Source organism: Pungitius pungitius, chromosome 4 (assembly GCF_949316345.1).
Source record: "Pungitius pungitius chromosome 4, fPunPun2.1, whole genome shotgun sequence".
NCBI classification, from domain to species: Eukaryota; Metazoa; Chordata; class Actinopteri; order Perciformes; family Gasterosteidae; genus Pungitius; species Pungitius pungitius.
The window spans coordinates 6,478,757-6,499,261 of NC_084903.1; the positions used below are offsets into that span (position 1 = coordinate 6,478,757).

General features: G+C 45.0%; 1 protein-coding gene across 3 annotated transcripts in view; it reads left to right on the forward strand.

The window, feature by feature from the left end:
* arnt2 (aryl-hydrocarbon receptor nuclear translocator 2) overlaps positions 1-20,505 on the forward strand; it is a 43,298-nt gene that overhangs the window by 17,705 nt on the left and 5,088 nt on the right. For all 3 annotated transcript variants that reach the window (XM_062561684.1, XM_037486642.2, XM_037486651.2), the window contains 12 exons: positions 1,558-1,771; positions 1,871-2,084; positions 6,214-6,316; positions 8,052-8,117; positions 8,957-9,042; positions 11,564-11,640; positions 15,646-15,780; positions 16,559-16,633; positions 16,820-16,971; positions 17,790-17,865; positions 20,066-20,189; positions 20,317-20,419. In XM_062561684.1, coding sequence (XP_062417668.1) covers positions 1,558-1,771; positions 1,871-2,084; positions 6,214-6,316; positions 8,052-8,117; positions 8,957-9,042; positions 11,564-11,640; positions 15,646-15,780; positions 16,559-16,633; positions 16,820-16,971; positions 17,790-17,865; positions 20,066-20,189; positions 20,317-20,419 — 1,425 coding nt within the window. The remainder of the gene's footprint in view (positions 1-1,557; positions 1,772-1,870; positions 2,085-6,213; positions 6,317-8,051; positions 8,118-8,956; positions 9,043-11,563; positions 11,641-15,645; positions 15,781-16,558; positions 16,634-16,819; positions 16,972-17,789; positions 17,866-20,065; positions 20,190-20,316; positions 20,420-20,505) is intronic.

Here is a 20,505-nt window from a genome sequence, read left to right on the forward strand (position 1 = left end):
AACTATGATGAAAAATATTTGTTAACAACCTTTTTCCCATGACTAAAACGAGACGAAAACAGATCTTTGAAACTAAAAACTCTGACTAAATCTATGCTAACTTTCATTAACGAGACAAGACGAAAATGTTGGTGGTTGAGGAAAAATACTTTTTTCCCCCTAAATATGCATGCACCTAACACAGAAATAGGCAACGTACGGCCCCTGTACGCCGGTTATTAATGTGACATGATTTTGAAACTGCTTATTTGACAAAATTTTACTTTCTTGTTACTTGTTCTTCTGAGTTTGTATCTCAATGTGGAAATGCACTTATTGTAAGGCGCTTTGGATAATGATTACATCATCCACGATTAGACAGTCCGTTACAGAAGTAACTCCTTGCAGGGTTCTGAAACCTCACGTGTTGCCTAGTGACACACGCGCACTTCAACCAGTCCACACGCCACATCTTGAGATGACGGTGTTAAACTGCCTCGGCCACCGTACGTTCGTTACTAAGCAACAAACAACATGCGAGCACACGTGACAGGTGGAGGCTTTTGATAAAACTGCTCAGTGCAGGTGAAGGATGTGTGTGTGAGCATGTGCAGGAAAACCCGGAGTCATGAAACCAAAGAATAAAGAGGAGAGAAAGAGAAAGAAACTAAATGTTCAATAAAAAGTGGGGGTCCAGTTGAGAATGGCTGGTTCATTATCCAGCCCCCAAAAAAATGTATCGCACCGATTGTAGGACATTAAGGTCTCTCGTTGGGACAAGTAATTTCACAGTGGAAACAATAAAGGACCATGACGTTTCCGTTGGCCGTGTCAAAAGCATCACGAGTAAAAGACAACAAAGTGTTGCGTTTCATGAATTCGGCGGAGCTTTACACTCAAATTTGTTAAATATACCAGCAAATAAATGTTTTGCTACTTTTTAAAAGCCAAATCCTTTCATGTAATGATTTTTCACATGTCATTTAAATCAGCTCACACAAACACTTCATCCATTTGTTCCTGGTCCTTCTGTCAAATTTTAGAACCCATTGTGGCCCTCAAGTCAAAAGGTTTGCCCACCCCTGCTATAGACCTATCCTAGGAGGGATATCTAATGGACAACTTAAGTACTGTAAGCTAGACTATTATGCAGCTGTAGACACAACACAGAGGGTCGCTGGGCCTGATAAGGGAAGAAAAGGAGTTTAATGTGGCTATTAAATGTGACTAAAACTAAACTAAAACTAGATTTTAAAGTTTTTTCGATGAAAACTAGACTGTGACTAAAACTAATATGCATTTTTGTCTAAAGACTAAGACTAAATCACAAATAGCTGCCAAAATGAACACTGCTGCAAAAGAGGAAGTGAATACACTCAAATCAGGGCACCAAGTATGACTTGGTGGTAAAGTCCTGCCTCCAGCGCTTCATTCCACACTAAAACCGTCAAGAAGTGGAGGGACATTGACGGACAACAGCACATCTAAAGGAGTTTTGATCCGATGAATCTGCAGGGCTGGCCAATGGTTCCCAGTCTGCACTTTCCTTTTGTCCAACTGCTCTTCTCTCTGTTTTAGAGAGAACCACAGTGAGATTGAGCGACGTCGGCGCAACAAAATGACCCAGTACATCACCGAGCTGTCAGACATGGTGCCCACCTGCAGCGCCCTGGCCCGGAAGCCTGATAAACTGACCATCCTGCGTATGGCTGTCTCCCATATGAAATCCATGAGGGGCACTGGCAACACATCCACTGATGGGGCCTACAAGCCCTCCTTTCTCACTGAGCAGGTACTGAAGAAACACTTCTTTGGTTTCTTGACCAAGTGGAATTTCAATGTCTTCTGGTGATGTGTTGATGAACGTGAGCCCATGTACCGTCTCCTGTAGGAACTGAAGCATCTAATCCTGGAGGCAGCGGACGGCTTCCTGTTTGTGGTTGCCGCGGAGACAGGGCGGGTGATATACGTGTCGGACTCCGTGGCGCCGGTGCTGAACCATCCCCAGTCCGAGTGGTTTGGCAGCACTCTGTATGAACAGGTCCACCCTGACGATGTGGACAAGCTGAGGGAGCAGCTCAGTACTTCAGAAAACTCCATGACAGGTAGGAAGTGCACTCACTCTAAATACAACTGCTGTGGTCTGTTCCAGCTGGGCTTCTCCTCAGCACCACAGTTCACAGTTAGGAAAGACGCTGTTGTGGACAGAAAGCATCTGAGTGTTTTTTGAGCCAAACAAACGGATGCTTCAATGCTTCCTTTACTTCCCTGAACTTTAGCATAGACATCCCTTTAAGGAAATAAGATCATTCCTCCCCGAAATCCCTTGCGCCTCCATTTGCCGCCAGAATATTATATATACGCCAACATTTTCATTAGTAAGTACAGTATTCCAACTTTATCCGCACACAAGGCCTCTTCTCTCCCAGAACAACGCCGTCTGTCACCATTATTTTGTGATCACCCACAATAGTCTATGTCAGCCACATTGACTTGTATCAACTGTACAGGTAGCTTGCTAACTAAATGCATGTGATTCAATAGCTCACCTTGTCAGGCTGGCTGGTGCGGGTCGAGGCAGGGAGGACTCAGACGCAGAGTGTTCCACAAAAAAGGTGTTCTTTAATGAATCCAGTGAAAAAAGCGAGGACGGACATGCACCAACGACGGTGACACTCAACAATGACGCGACAAGGGACAACAGGCACACAAGGCTTAAATACACTAGGGAGGTGCAGGTGATTGGACACAGGTGGAAACAATCAGGCAATCACAGGACAAGGCAGGAAGTGAAGTTACCCAGGAACACAAGAGACATGAAAACTACAAAATAAGACAAGAAGCAGACCCAAACCGTGACAGAACCACCCCCTCAAGGACCGAATTCCAGACAGTCCTAAAGGGGGGCAGAACCATGGAAATCAGACAAGGGGCGGGAGGGTGGGGACCCGACAGCTATGGTCCGGCGGCCTGCCGGGGCGGCGGACAGGCATGGGGTGCTCCGGGGGTCTGCCGGGTCGGTGGACGGGCGTGGGGTGCTCCGGGGGTCTGCCGGGGCCGCGGCCAGGCGTGGGGTGCTCCGGGGGTCTGCCGGGTCGGCGGCCAGGCTGCTCGGCGTGGGGCGCCAGGCTGTGCGGCTCCGGCTGCATGGCGTGGGGCGCCGTTCTGTGCGGCTCCGGCTGCATGGCGTGGGGCGCCGGGCTGTGCGGCTCCGGCTGCATGCCGTGGGGCTCCGACCCAACCCCTGACCCCACGCCCCCTTCAAGGACCGACTTCCAGGCGGTCCCAAGGGGGTGGGAGGGGGGGGTCACGATCGGGCGTCGTGGAGCCAGGACCGGGTGCGTGGGTCTCGGGGCCGGGACGGGTGGAGACGGGAGTCTGGGGGCCGGGACGGGCGGAGACGGGAGTCTGGGAGCCGGGACGGGCGGAGACGGGAGTCTGGGGCCGGGGGCGTGGGTCTTGGAGCCGGGGGCGTGGGTCTTGTTGACCCTGTTGCCTTGCTGTACGCAGCCTGTAGCTTAGCAGCCAAGGTTAGCACCCGGTCGACGCCTTCACCATACCGGGTGCAAATTCCAAGCACGATGGGGCCACCGAGAGGGCTTTCATATCTCCAACTCTCTTGAGGGAAGAAATAGTGAGAAGGAAGAGGGTCTTAAGAGCCACATACTTCACTGCAACCTCCGCCATGGGCTCGAAAGGAGCACCGGAGAGACCCTCTAGTACGATGGCCAAGTCCCACGGGACTCTAGTGCTGGCTGCTGGCCTTAGCCTCAGGGTGCCACGAAGGAAGCGGGATGCCAGCGAGTGTCTCCCCAGAGGACGCCCGTCTAGTGGGGCATGGGCTGCCGACAGGGCCGTCACATATACTTTGATGGTGAACGGGAATAAACCTGTGGCAAAACGCTCCTGCAGGAACTCCAGTACTGAACCGACTGGGCAGTTAACTGGGTCCAACTGTCGTTGCCCACACCAAGTGGCAAAGCAGCTTCCATCTACCGGCGTACGTCTTCTTCGTGGCGGGGGCTCTGGAGTGGCGGATGGTCTCCACGACTTCGGTCGAGAGACCGGCTCCTAGGAGGCGGGTCCCCTCGAGGGCCACGCCGACGGTTTCCATAGCTCGAGGCGAGGGTAAACAATGGACCCCGACGCCTGAGACAGCAGGTCCACCCCGATGGGGGTCTCCAACGGAGGGCCTGCGAGGAGCGACAAAAGGTCCGCGAACCATCTAGGGCCGGCCAGAGCGGGGCTACAAGCAGTAGGCCACCGTCCTGACGGACCTTCACCAGAATCCCCCGGGAGCAGAGCAACCAAGGAAAAGGCGCGAGGGAGAAACACAGGACAGTGAGTGGTCTCTCTGAAGGCAAACAGGTCTACCTCGCCTCTCCACTAGAGCTCCACCACCTCGGGGTGGACAATACCGCTCAGCCATTACTAGGTGGAAAAACTTCACTACCGCACTAGATGAAGGCACAGAGATGAATGGTCTTGCCCTTCGGGTCCCTTTATAGCGCCCTGGTCCGGCGTCCCCGCCTATGACGTACCAGCTCGCCATTGGTTAGATTTCACACGTGCTTCATGACACGGTCACGCAGGGGCGTTCCCACAGCGTCTTTACGCAGCTCGAGTTCCCTGAGAGGGAACAGTCTTGGATCATTCTCTAATAACTGTCAAATAAAACCTGTCACACCTGCTCACAGTGCTCACTAGAGGGCAGTATTGTCTCCTAAATCTCTTCCTCTGCATGCGCCGTAGTGTCCAGCGGGTCCGCCACTGGTTCCCCATCAGGGCCAGTAATCCACGTAACACACTGATCTCCACGAGGAGCTGTGACAGGAGAAAATATGTATACACACCACAAGTATGCGCACGCGCAGCTGGCTTTGATGCCCCCATACTTCTCAGAGTTACGTTTCAGTCAGTGGAACTAAATCAGTATGTTTGCTCTTTTGTCTGTTGCCTTTTCAAGCCCACTGATTTGGAGGAATGAACAACACAAATCAACCAGAACACCAGTTGTTGCTGTCTGCAGTTGATTATGGGAACTATGAATAATGTGATCCGTTTACTGGGATCCCAGACACAAACATGGCATTGTCAATTCCCTCTCACAAAGTAAGGAAATGTGTGTGTTACTCAATGCTGGTGTCCACTGATAATGAAATGAAAGAAAGACTACTTCCTCCATCCGTGTACTGAGACGGAGCAGTTAATATATTCGCACATCTGTCTGAGATTCCAAACGCATTAATGGCTCCAGTCCTACTCAACATCTGGCTCATTACCTCTCACGTCCTTTGCACAGAACTTGCTTATTACTTCTCGGTAATGATAATAACTTGAGTATTATAATATTATAGCGCAAATGTTTCTTGGTTCACTTCAAATAACAAATAGAAAATGGTCCAAGCAGCGGATGCTTGATATGTATCCACTTTATACTCCCAGCATGCGAGGTTATGCAGGTGGAAAGCAAATTGAGTGACAGAGAGTGGTATGTGCTTGTTGCTCTTGATGTCATGTGCTGTCATGTGTTTACCACAGTCATATTTAGAATTCCATTTCCATCTGGAAAGGATCAGCCCCGTTGTAGTGATGATAGAGACAAGTGATTGTGCAGGTTACAGTTACAGGGCAGAGCAGGGGTGTTATGCCTTTCTTCTCTCATCTGCTCCAAACAAACCACTGTAACCGTGGGAACAAGAGTTAAAGAAGTGATTGATGGGTTTTCAAATGATTCTCATGGTGTCACTCTCACCACCTCACTGCACATATTGCACAAACACGTGCGCGCACACACAGGTGAGCACACTCTGGCTAGAACCAGTAAATAGAATTAGAATAGGATAAGGGACACACCACCTGTCACATTCACATTCCTTTGAATTCAGTTCACATTTGAGGGTTAAAGGTATGATGAGAGGGAACTCCAAACTGGCAATCTGCTGCTATCCTGACCATAACCACGACCACAACCTTTCTTCACTGTAAATATCAGCAAAAGGCTGAAATAGTCCGTACATTTTAAATCTGCTCATCATTGCGTGTTGCCCAGCTTCGGTTTGGCCTCCTGCTGTGTTAGACTCCCGTCATTTCATCCCTCTGCTCCACCATGAGTACTGATCTACACATCCGGGTCATGTGCTCCTGCTTCAGGTTGTAGGAAGTAACCAGCTGAGTTCACTGGTCTGCATGTTGATGCTCATTTCATTTGATCTGCTATTTGTGTGTCAACAGGGCGGATTCTAGACCTGAAAACAGGAACAGTGAAGAAGGAAGGACAACAGTCCTCCATGAGAATGTGCATGGGCTCCCGACGGTCGTTCATCTGCCGCATGAGGTGTGTGCCTTTATTTCTGTCAGCTGACTTTGTGGAGGTTTTTTCTTGTTTTGGAATGACTTAGGCAAACATCCACAGCACGCAGTCGTGAGCAAGGCTGAACACATCATCATCAAATCATTTGGAAAACCTCACAATTTCAGTCCATCATTCAATCCCACTAGAACTAGAACAGATAACAGTGCGTGTCAGATTGAGGAGTAGTTTCTCATTGACGCGTCCATCTATCTAGTACAAACAGCAGCACCTTATTGCCAAACAGCAGCATTCTAAACCAAAAACTCCACTTGAAGCTCGAGCAGGGTGCCCTTCCTTGTAGTTACAGAGGCCCACAGATATTGTACCTTCTCTAATCTAATAATCATCTGCCATCTGTTGACATTGCTACGAACTCAGTTTTCTGATAATGTTTCTCAAGATACCACAGTTTGGCAAATTACTCATTGGCTCCAACCTAGATCATGTTATTGTAACCAAATAACACAGAGGCCTACGTTTTCTGGTTGACGTGGTGGCTGCAGCCTTGTTTTGTCTGGATCCATCACAAAGACCTGCCAGTTTCATGAGAGCCTCAGTGGAGGAGTTGGACTGGCATGTTTTCCTGCTCTGTTGCTATTCTAGGCTCTGCATAATTCAAACAACATGCTGCTGGGACACCGAAAGGAACAGAAAACAGTCAGTGAAACGCAACCACTTCTGTGACACGCACATAAACATGGCTAAGAGGCCGGCTTATGTAATGTTCAGTCACGAGAAAAACACCCTTAAATGACCCTCGGCTGGAAGCAATGGCTGCCTACACTCTACCAGCTGCACACGCTGTGCAGGAATAACAGCACTACGGAGCCCTGACCCGAGATTGGTTTCAGTTGTTTCTCAAGCTATATATTTGCTGGTTCCGGTCTCAATGTGATCTGCTGTGTCTGATTAAAAGATTAACAATAACTTACAGGTCATCTTTGTGGAGCTGGTGTGTAGGCGAGTTTGCCATCAGAAGCCAACCTTTTCTTGTAAGCTGAAACTGTGCGTCTACCTCACTCTTCTTTTCATGTTTGAGCTGATTTACTGCAGCAACCTGCTCCACACAAATAAATCCAATAAAGTCTAGAGAAAATGGCCTGTCAGTGCTGTGAAGGATTGGCCAATTAGCGTGAATGATTGGAAACGCTAGAGCCTATAGAATAAAGCCATGAGATTGACAGCGTTCAGCTGCTGAGTGCACAACCATAGCACCGGGCCACAGCTTTGTGGACTGCGTTTCTCCAGGTCACAGTCTCTCTAGAGCTGCAGTTTGGTTTGTGCTGCTGAATAAACATGGAGGACACCTCATTCTAAGCTAACAGAAACACAATGACTCTTTTCTGGTGATGATACACTAATGAACATATTTATATATATATATATATATATATATACTTCCACCCTTCTTATTGTTTGATTTGAATTAGATTACCCTCAACTATACAACTAGACAGTGAAGAAAAGGACCTTTATTTCTTTCTGCGTGGTGTTTTCGAATGTCAGTGGGCAATTGTATAACAGCAAAGGATTAGAGACTGACTTCCCTCTTTAAAGAACCAAAGTTGACAGTTTGTGAGACCTGTGGTGAAGTAACACCATTTTATCTGCCCATAAAGAAGTGAATGATGGATATTGTTCCACCTCGTCCTAGCTGGAGTCACGTCCCACTGAAATGTAATGTATGCCTTTGTCTTCATTCTTCATTTGTGTGCAGGTGTGGGACTGCTCCTCTGGATCACATCTCCCTAAACCGCCTGTCTAACATGAGGAAGAGATACAGGTACAGGAAATTCCTCTCTAATCCACAAACGACTTTGTGTCTGACTCCTCGCTCTCTGGAGGAGACGCTGTATGTCAGCTTTCAAAATCCTTACTGACTAATAAAACCCTTTGTTATTTTAAGATTCAGGATTTTTCCAAAGATTAAGTATCCAGCTGGTAAAATCCACAGCGGAGAGTCACATCAGTTATTATCCACGTTTACAGCAACGACTGTATGTAAGAAGTGGACGTAGTCTCAATGACATCACTGATGTGTGTATTTTAAAGGCTTGACTTTGGCATTCTGGTGGAGTAGAAATGGACGCTGGACGATGACAATGTTACAAGACACTCTGTGACCAAATTAGAGATGGCCTCATATGGCTCTAAATTAAACCTGTGATGCCCCCTGATGGCCACTAATGCAGGTGCAAAGGTTGCTTCCTGCAATTAAGCTCTGCAATCAGATGGAAATACAGTGTTCAGGGCTGTGAGAGATAACTTCTTCTCTATACAGGGTTTCTTCTGAATAAATGAATCTGGCTTGTTTCAGGTTGGGTTAGCACCATCAATGTAGCAGCTTATATAACATCTCTTTCGGGACACCAGCATTTTTATGTTATGAGAATCAACAATGACATAATATCTTATTGTATTATTTGGTATTTCGCTCTAAATGTGTATAGATGCAGCATTAGATATAATCTAACAAAGTATACAACCACCTGTGCATTGTATTGGGCACTCTCAATTGCTTTTACAAACTAAAAATGTTTATATATATAGAGTGCAGAATTGTTACATGTCTGATAGAGTGTGTGGGTCCTTAACATGCTGCTATGTCTGCTCCATGGACAGGAACGGCCTCGGGCCCTCAAAAGAAGGAGAGGCTCAGTACTCTGTGGTGCATTGCACTGGCTACATCAAAGCCTGGCCCCCTGCAGGTAAACAAACACCCATTCATACACATCCTGAACTGGATGTTGTGGTCTCTGTCCCTGCTTAACCCAAACTTCAGCTCCGTGCATGAGTCCCTGGGCAGGGTAGCCTGGTGTAACCTAAAGCAGCTGTGCACACATCATCACAGGCTCTGTGCTTCATGTATCCCATCCAGTGAAGCTGCAGCACTTACGGCACCATTGTTTGTCTACAGTGCAAAGCAAACATTTCATATCTTTGTGTTTTTTCAGTAGGTCTTGTGTATGACCAAATTCCCAACTGACAGTGCAGGTGTTTTCTTTGACAACAAGCATGTCTGTGGAGTGTGTCCCCCTACTCGGGATTTCCTCTGATCTCCTTTCTGCATTCTGTCTCTTTACTCAGCTTGAGCGTGTTGCATTCATGCTGCTTCTACATATCCCCTTACAGCAAGCATTCCTCACAGTTGTTAAGAAGCAAAATAGAGTTTTATGTAGAAATGGCTGCTCTTCTCAACTAATATATTATGGTCCAGTCCACAACCTGAAAGTAGGTTGAAATATGCCCAGTCACAATATCTGGAGTAGCAGACAGCAGTATGCACAGTCTCAGTCAGAGAATTCAGAAAATAGGACATTTTCAAGATGTCAACTGAAACCATCCTGCAGGATTTACAGAAAAATCCCTTTTTAAGCTTTAGAAATCCAGGTTTTAAACTAATTAGAAATATTGAATTCAACCTTGCCTCGTAGCGTTTATCAGTAAAGCTGTAATTTCCTCTAGTCCTGGAAGAAAAAAGGACTCAGATGCACTCTATGCAGTGTTTACAAAGAGAGAGAATGGAGTGTTAAAGTGGGTGAATCCACTTTTAAGTGCACACAACTAAATGGCCTCCTAAAACTCCCAGGTGTAAAACATACACACACATATTTACACGTTCAGCATGTGTGTTTTGAAATCATTGACATATGGTTTATTTCCCTTGCACTAAAAATACACCTTGGAATGTTCCGGGAACAGTCAGCAGGCGACTCATAACTTGCAGATGGATAACATGAAGAGTGGAGGAGAGGAATGTTGACAGACTCCTGCTTGTGGTTTTATGTGCTGAAGCAGGCTCATCTCTCTCACTGCATGGTGACGTGTTATCTCGAAGGAATGTGCGTCTGCTCTGTGATTTCTGCATATTAAACAGCCTGCTGGTCAATGTGGATGTGATAACAGAGCTTTTATGTTTTAGACTCTACGGAGGATATACAGTATATATATATAGGAAAATCCATTAAAGGATTAGAAAGATCAGAGGATCGGCGCTTCAAACCCAGGACCTGCCAACCCGCATGTCAATGTGTGACACTTAACCCCAACATTGCTCCTGTAGCTGTGACTACAGTGTGTGAATGATGACATGAAGTGTTAAAGAACTTAGGGTGGTCAGAACACTAGAAAAGAGATAAACATGTACAGTCTACTAGTGCAAACCAATGAAATGTGTCGGATCAAGAGAAACAGTATTCACTAACAAACCTCCTTTGCATGCTGACTACTTGTGTCCAGCTCTCATCCACTTGGATACTAAATTGATGACATGGATGCACAGTGTTACTTAAAGAAGCCATATTCTTCCCTGTTACGTTAAGTTGATGTGTTTCTTTGTGGTCTGAAAGAAATGTCTATAATGTAGCACAAGGATCATTACTAACTTTCAGCCTGCCTAAAACAGATCTGCTCAACACAGCCCGTCTGAGGTCTTACTGCTGTTAATGTTGATGAGCCTGCTCGCCCTCCCCCACAGTGACGGACTCCTCTGGTAACCGCAGGGGAGTCTAAGCTGCTAATCACGCGGACTATTAACGCCTCTCTCCATCACAACACGAGGCCTTTTCTCACACACTACAGCATGCTAACCTAGCTAACCCGGTTATTTCAGCTCGACCTTGAACGATCAAACTATTTCATAGAAATGTTCATGCTGTTTGTCACAAATAACTCCCAAAGGCCCCTCAGCGACATGTTAACGGCGTGTTGGGGGGATGTGGTGCAGGGAGGAGCCAGGCCACGTGGGGGAGACTCCCACTTTGTCGACAGGCGTCAGCATGTCCCAGAACTAACAAACAAATCATTTTTATTAGTATCATTTCAGTACAGGAATCAGTTATTTTTCTCTGGTGTCTGGGGGTTGGTAGATATGCCAATCAGCCACTTTAACGTGAAAAAGACCCAGCAAACTTTCATGATATGTCCTCATTAGGTGTTTACCCATAGTGATCATATTCCCATTTGTGAGCCAACATGACAGGATGTCTGTATAGAACTCAGCTACTGGGACTGACTGTTTATTGGAGACGTGCCATCCAAAGACAATTACTATGTCTTTGACGGCCTTGCCCTTGTCTAGACAGAAAGGAACACGTTTAAATCTTTGTTTGAATGAATTATGTCAGTGTATTGTTGGTAAAGATGATTTATCGATTCATGTTGAGGCTTTTTGTGTCTGTTTGCCTGTTGTTGCATACCTGACTCGATTGCACTCTGTGTCTCCATCAGGTATGACAATACCAGAAGAAGACACCGAGGCCGGTCAGACTGGGAAATACTGCCTAGTGGCCATCGGAAGACTGCAGGTGTGTGTAGCCAATGTAGCCAAGTTATGTGGAAAATATAGTACCGTATTTTTGCGACTACAAGGCGCACTGGATTATAAGACGCACCTTCAATGAATCGCCTATTTTAGAACTATTTTCCTATATAGGGCGCACCGGGTTATAAGGCGCATAGAATAGAAGATACTGCAGTAAAACGTTTGACTGGGGTTGCGTTATGCATCCACTAGATCGCTCTGTGCTAAATCAAACTTTATTAAGCGTTCTGAAAACTCTTCACTCCCATGGTAACGTTGTTCAAACGTTAATGTGGATATTAACACTATCTCTGAACCTCCAACTTTCACAGACGGTGGCGCCTCGCGGCAGACCGTCAGCTCGATCCCGAGATCCAACTACGAGCTTTTTAACTACAGCAGCTTTAATATACGCTATTGGAGTGGAAATTACCACGGCTGCTGGCACCAGACTTTCCCTCCAATGGATCCTCGTTAACCAGTATGGATCAACCAATTGATCCATATTACGGTGGACCTGAAGTGCCAAGCAACATTACAAAGAATGAAACACTTTTACAAAGCTCAAGACAAATTAACATTTTGGAAAACAAATTAACATCTTAGAAAACAAATGTACATCTTAGAAAACACATTTACATCTTAGAAAACACATTTACATTTTCGAAAACAAATTTACATTTTCGAAAACAAATTAACAAGACGCTAAACACTTTTACCAATCCCGAAACAAATTAACAAAGGACAGATTCCTTACGGAAAGGGAATGTACCAAATACCGGAAGTGACGGAAGTGTTGAGCGCGGTGTTTTCATTGGTTCTTGAGTTTATGTTGACAAAGAAGTTAATGGCGACCGTCCGAACGTGGACTGCGGCCAAGGGATGTTTTGCCCGTTTTGTGGCAAACACATGAACAGCCTAACGCGGTTTTGCGTTACGTGTGGTCGGTGTTTGGAGTTTTTAAAGGATGCGGACCAGACGGAAACACCAGACATACGGCATCATTGCGTTCAATATTTTAACGAGGGTCACTCGTACGCTGTAACCGTGGACATGATGTCAAGTCTACACGGTGTAAACATGCTTGAGGACTCTTAAAAGTAAACAGAACGAAGCCGGGTTGTACCGCAGAAAGGATTATTCCTCGCCAAACGCCGGTGTTACGTGCCTACTGGTTTGGCTCTGCGTGTGTGTTTGTTTTGCCCTGACAGTGGCACATGTTGTCTGCCTCGGTAGATAAAACATAAAATTACATTTATTAAAAGATCGCCACAACCTGGATTCGAACCCAATCGAGCAAAAGAGCAACACATTACAAGACGGCGGCGCTACGTCATCGGCCAACCGAGCTTCCAAGTGTCCCATCTGATTTCAATACTTATCATAAAATTTCACATCGTCAGTGGCTTGGAAACCTTTTGGTTCAGGTGGAACCAAGACAACTTGTTTTTTGGAGGCGTAGCGTGAAACATTTCATACATATTTATTGGTGTTTTTTCGCGATGCTTGTTAGTTATTTACACATTACATCCACATGGTTAAAAATGGCTTTACAGACGTGAAATGCTAAAATACACCAGGGATTAAGCAATCACTTTAAATAGCAACATCAGTATGAAGGGAGAATTGCAACGTTTGCTTATCGCATCAGGTGACCGAGGCAGACAACATGTGCCGCTGTCGGGGCAAAAAGAAACACGCACGCGTAGCCAAACCAGTAGGTTCAAAAACCAGTAGGAACGTAACACCGGCGTTTGGCGAGGAATAATCCTTTCTGCGGTACAACCCGGCTTCGTTCTGTTTACTTTTAAGAGTCCTCAAGCATGTTTACACCGTGTAGACTTGACATCATGTCCACGGTTACAGCGTACGAGTGACCCTCGTTAAAATATTGAACGCAATGATGCCGTATGTCTGGTGTTTCCGTCTGGTCCGCATCCTTTAAAAACTCCAAACACCGACCACACGTAACGCAAAACCGCCTTAAGCTGTTCATGTGTTTGCCACAAAACGGGCAAAACATCCATCCAATGAACGTCTTTGTCGCCATAAACTCCACAACCAATGAAAACACCGCGCTCAACACTTCCGTCACTTCCGGTATTTGGTACATTCCCTTTCCGTAAGGAATCTGTCCTTTGTTAATTTGTTTCGGGATTGGTAAAAGTGTTTAGCGTCTTGTTAATTTGTTTTCGAAAATGTAAATTTGTTTTCGAAAATGTAAATGTGTTTTCGAAAATGTAAATGTGTTTTCGAAAATGTAAATGTGTTTTCTAAGATGTTAATTTGTTTTCCAAAATGTTAATTTGTCTCGAGCTTTGTAAAAGTGTTTCATTCTTTGTAATGTTGCTTGGCACTTCAGGGCCACCGTACCATACAGTATATATGGCGCTCCGGATTATATGGCACACTGCCGTTTTTTGAGAAAAAAAAGGATTTTAAGCGCGCCTTATAGTCGCGAAAATACGGTATATGTGTTTCTGTGCTTTACGTGGGCGGAAACCTTCACCAAAGAGACAGACATCAGAACAGAGACAGGTAACAGGACAGAGACCGACATCTAAACAGAGCAACATCAGAACAGAAACAGGTAACGAGACAGAGATCAGAACGGAGAGACATCAGAACAGAGGCAGGTAACAAGACAGAGACAGACATCAGAACAGAGAGACATCAGAACAGAGAGACATCAGAACAGAGACAGACATCAGAACAGAGAGACATCAGAACAGAGACAGGTAACAGGACAGAGACAGACATCAGAACAGAGACAGGTAACAGGACAGAGAGACATCAGAACAGAGACAGGTAACAGGACAGAGACAGACATCAGAACAGAGACAGGTAACAGGACCGAGACAGACATAAGAACAGAGACAGGTAACAGGACAGAGACAGACATCAGAACAGAGACAGGTAACAAGACAGAGACAGGTAACAGGACAGAGAGACATCAGAACAGAGAGACATCAGAACAGAGACAGACATCAGAACAGAGACAGACATCAGAACAGAGAGACAACAGAGACAGGTAACAGGACAGGGACAGACATCAGAACAGAGAGACATCAGAACAGAGACAGGTAACAGGACAGAGACAGACATCAGAACAGACACAGGTAACAGGACAGAGACAGACATAAGAACAGAGACAGGTAACAGGACAGAGACAGACATCAGAACAGAGACAGGTAACAGGACAGAGAGACATCAGAACAGAGACAGACATCAGAACAGAGAGACATCAGAACAGAGGCAGGTAACAGGACAGAGACAGACATCAGAACAGAGACAGGTAACAGGACAGAGACAGACATCAGAACAGAGAGACATCAGAACAGAGACAGGTAACAAGACAGAGACAGGTAACAGGACAGAGAGACATCAGAACAGAGTTAGGTAACAGGACAGAGACAGACATAAGAACAGAGACAGGTAACAGGACAGAGACAGACATCAGAACAGAGACGGGTAACAGGACAGAGAGACATCAGAACAGAAACAGACATCAGAACAGAGAGACATCAGAACAGAGACAGGTAACAGGTCAGAGACAGACATCAGAACAGAGACAGGTAACAGGACAGACTGACGTGAGAACAGATAGCCGAATACACGGTGTGAAAAGTAAAATATCAGGAGCAGAAGGTGAGGAGCGAGTGCTTCTAGGAATCCTCCTTCATCGGATGATTTAGGCCAAGTGACGTTAATCAAGAACAAATCCTATGCACACATGTTTTTAGAGTGTACTTTAGCCAGAATGTAGCTCAGCAATGCAAGTGGAAGCAGTGTTCTTGTTCATTGAAATGTGAAAGTGTAATAAAAAGAGCCCTAAAAATAATGAATAATTTCAATATTGATTGTGATTAGGATTTTGGCCATGATCGTGCCGCCCTAGTACAGGTATACTTTTTTTTTGTGTTACGTATTTCAGACCTTTGACCTGCAGAAAGGGATATAAAAATGAGTTCAGCTGATCTGTATTAAATATATCCGCTCCATCCCTCAGGTGACCAGCTCTCCGGTCTCCATGGATATGAACGGCCTGTCTGTGCCCACGGAGTTCCTGTCACGTCACAACTCAGATGGCGTCATTACCTTTGTGGACCCACGATGCATCAACGTCATTGGTTATCAGCCTCAGGTGAGTTAAGAGGATAAAAGGGACTGATGATGTCATGGACATTCATAATAGAGCATTTTTTACAAGCTCTTAATTCCCCTATTAGGGTGGGATAATCGTGATCTCTGTAGAGAGAGCTAAGCCTTCATTTGATATCCGGTATAGTTTGTCTAGTTGATACAAACGTATCCTCATGTTTACTTGTGTTGAGAAATGTCTTTATGAATTCAATATAAATGCACACAATGTCAGGATGAGGAATATTTTACACCTCCCATTTTCTCTTGTTTAAACAGAAATACTGTCTATTTCTACTTGCTTAAACTTTGTTATACTGCCTCCTCCACATTAGACTTATATAATGGTAGTGGAACTACCGAGGATGCTGAGGTTTCTAACATTAACACTCAGTGTTTCCTCGTCTTTCTATCTGAATAAGCAGCACCTCTAACTCACTAAGGCTGTGTGGCATTACCCTAGTCACGATTTCGCCTTAGATGAATGAATCTCTGCATCACAAACACATTCCAGGATTTAGCAGTACTTAGCGGACAGTGGAAACAAGCACACCATGATGAGAAACATTTGCTGCCTGCACTGGTTTGTGGAACACAATCCTGTGCCCAGTCAGCCTGTTTCTTCTATTACTTCACAAGAAACTTCTCACAGAGTATCACTGAATCATGGATCGCGTTAGTGTTCGTAACAAGATTGTGTTTGCAAGATATTCCTAAAATGTACTTGTTATTGTATTTGTGCAGACCCTTCTTTGTATTTTACTACAACACATGTCTTGTAGGACTTGCTGGGAAAGGATATTCTGGAGTTCTGCCATCCTGAGGACCAGAGTCATTTGAGAGAAAGTTTCCAACAGGTAGGACGGCACTCACACGGCCTTCATTCTTGGGGAGATCGGGTTGATTGGGTTAAACTGTAATTAGTGGTATGATACATGAAGCTGTTGTCACAGTATTGCTGGTACTCTTTACATCGACCCAGCTGGATAATTTACACATGTTTAAAACAGTAGTATGAATCTGTACTGTTCCTCCGTCTGCAGGTGGTGAAGCTGAAGGGTCAGGTTCTGTCTGTGATGTATCGTTTCCGAATGAAGAACAGAGAGTGGATGTTGATCCGAACCAGCAGCTTTACCTTCCAGAACCCGTACTCTGATGAGATAGAGTACATCATCTGTACCAACACCAACGTCAAGTAGGTTCCCTTACACACACACACACACACACCATTTAACAGCCTAAATCTGATAACAATATTAAAGGAAAAGTTGTTAACAGTTGAGGGCAGTGTAGAGGTGGAGGTGTTGAAGGTAGGGGGCAGTGTGGAGGTGGAAGAAGAAAGATTGTCATACAGAGAAGCGCCTCATACCAAGTATGGTGGTAGATCTTTGGTGTTGTGAGACTGACCCTGGACTTCTTGTTAAGATACTTGGTACCATGGACTCCCTTTAAATACCAGTCCATATTAAGTGAAAACCCTAACAGCCTCTTCCAGGCCCTGATTGAACCTTCCAGCAGGATAACAATCCAATCTACTCAAAGGTTCCTTCAACTACAGAGTAAAGCTTTTGATATGGCCATCACATTCTTCAACCTAAACTCCTTCGAAAATGTGTGGGATGACTTGACAAGCGTCAACCTCGGAATCTTAAGGATGTGGAGAAGAAATGGTCTCAGATCCAGTGGCATGTGTTCACTACCTTATCATGCATTATAAGAGAACACTCTGAGCTGTTAACTTGGCAAAAAAAAGGCTGAACAAAATATTAACTGAAAGGGCAACAATAATTGTGGCACATATATATTTGAGAATATATTTGTTTCATCATAAGAATTTGAGATTTAAATGAGTTCACATTAAATGAGTTATTTCAATCACATTTTTGTGAATATTTTGAATGAGGATAAAAAATAAAGAAATTTTTACTGAAGGGAGCCATTAATTCTGTCACTGTGGGTCATTAGATGGACTTTAATATGATGTGATGCTTATGGCCTGTTGTGTTTTTGCAGGCAGCTGCAGCAGCAGCAGCAAGCGGAGCTGGAGGTGCACCAAAGGGATGGACTGACTGCCTACGATCTTTCCCAGGTAACACTGAGCTTTAGAGCGTCTTGTCAAGAAATGTCAATAAAACAGAACAGATGGTATTCAACCCCAAATGCATTGGAGACCACTGACCAATGTGAGCAGAACATAACACAGGTTGACACTTACACATGGGCAACAAACTGACATGGAGTGTTCAGGTAGAAAATGTCTGCTAGCATCCAACACTTAGGCTTAGGCACAGTAGGCTACTTGTGCCTTGTTCTTCAGTGATTTTATGTTGAGACATAATAGCATGGAGAGAAAATCCTTGTGTTGTATGATAAATAAACAGGGAGCTGAAGCAAATGTCACAGCCTCTCGCCAGCTGTGTGCTAGTATGGAAGTAAATCTGTGCCATCGGCGGTTGAAATAAAAAGGTGATTGAATTTCTAGCACTGAATATTTATGCATTGAAATTATGTACCTGAATGTTTTTCAACATTAAAACACCGCAAAAAAATTCAACCTAAAAAAAAAAAAGTTGAAATATTCAGCCGTAACAGAAATGGAGGTTACAATATTCAACCCAAAAAATGTCAACCTTGACACACCAACATCCGGAGGTTGCAATATTCAACCCAAAAAATTTCAACCTTGACACACCAACATCCGGGACACTAAGGAAGAGCAATCGATTCTAGATTCAAGATCAGGAGCATGCGTCAAGCTAAAGGAGCGAGCACCCAAAACACCTTCGGCTTCGGATTGTAGCCATGTCCAATAATAACGGGCTTTAACTCTTCTTTATGCCATCAGTGTGGCAACGTATGAATAAATACATAAAAGAACATATAATGTTCACCCTGAACCAAAACGTTTGCTTGCCACTGACGATATACAACTTTATTACAACTATACAAATCAGCTAAAATCCTATAAGCTCCGATGGCCGAGAGTGTAGCGCAGCCACTTTGTGGCATAATGTTATTTTGCGCGACACGGTTCGAATCCCGGTTGTGGCGGACTTTTAATAAATGTCCTTTTATGTATTTCTTCATACGTGGACGTAGTGCTCACTTATACAATCGTAATCGCTGCAATGGATATGGGATGCATTTTTGAACATTTTCAGCACAATATGTTTGCATGTGTGACGACTCAAGTGACGGAGGCAGACAACACCTAAAGCCGCTGCCCCCCCCCCCACTACGATACAGCGGCTCATGTGCCTCTTCAAGCGCGTTCCTGGATTCAAAACTCCGCCAATCACTCCTAACAGCTTGTCCAAGGATCTCAGCATCATTAAATTAATTCAAAACTAGAAGAAGAGGCGTATTCTGAGCGGCTGTACGCTCTCGTTTAACTTCGGCTTAGTTCATGTCCAATACAGTCTGTTAATGTACAAATGTCAGCTGTCTATTACGGAATCTTACAGACACAAACCTCACTGATGGCATGAAGAAGAGTTAAAGCCCCGTTATTATTGGACATGGCTACAATCCGAAGCCGAAGGTGTTTTGAGTGCTCGCTCCTTTAGCTTGACGGACGCTCCTGATCTTGAATCTAGAATTGATTGCTTTTCCTTAGTGTCCCGGATGTTGGTGTGTCAAGGTTGACATTTTTTGGGTTGAATATTGTAACCTTCGGATGTTGGTGTGTCAAGGTTGACATTTTTGGGGTTGAATATTGTAACCTCCATTTCTGTTGCGGCTGAATATTTCAACATTTTTTATTTTAGGTTGAATTTTTTTGCGGTGTTTTAATGTTGAAAAACATTCAGGTACATAATTTCAATGCATAAATATTCAGTGCTAGAAATTCAATCACCTTTATTTCAACCCCCGATGGCACAGATTTACTTCCATATGCTAGCTCCATAGTACTCATAGCATACGGGCTAGTGTTTGACTGCACATATCACCAGCCAGTTGTAATCACGGTGAGACTTGTCTGTTCAGGTTCATCACAAACCAACCGTGATGAACATGCATGTGATGGTTTCATGTCTGCCTCTTTCATTTAAATAGAAGTGGCACCAGTCTAACAACACTGCAACATTGGAATTTTGTCACCTGACATAATGACCCTTCCTTCATTTATAACTCCATGATCCCAAAGATACCTCCAGACTCTATGTAATGTAGTTCAAGAACTAAAAATAATGACTAATGTACGGTATAACCATGTCAAGGACTGCATGTACAGTACACTCACTGTAGCCTCTGTAATGTTCCCTTACCAATATTCACCTCACGCTCAGGTGCCTGTGGCCAGCGTCAGCGGTGGAGTCCACGAGACAGCCAAGAACATGGACAAGACCGAAGTCCTGTTCTCTCAGGAGAGAGACCCGCGCTTCGCTGAGATCTACACCGGCATCGCTGGCTGTACGACACTATACACACACACACACACACACACACACACACACACATGAGCAGCCACTAACTCACAGTCACTGCTGCAGCTTCCTGCTCTTGTTTCTATAATGCTGACCCCGCTGTGTGTGTGCAGCGGCAGATAAGAAGATGATGGTTCCCTCCTCCACAGCTGGAGGACAGCAGCTGTACTCTCAGAGCTCTCCCTTCCAGCAGGCGCACGCTGGCAAGAGCTTCAGGTACGTGTCTCTCCGTCCGATGCAGCGCTGTATACCGACCTTTAAAATGGGGTTGCCAAGGCAGCAGCTTCCCAATGATGAAAACC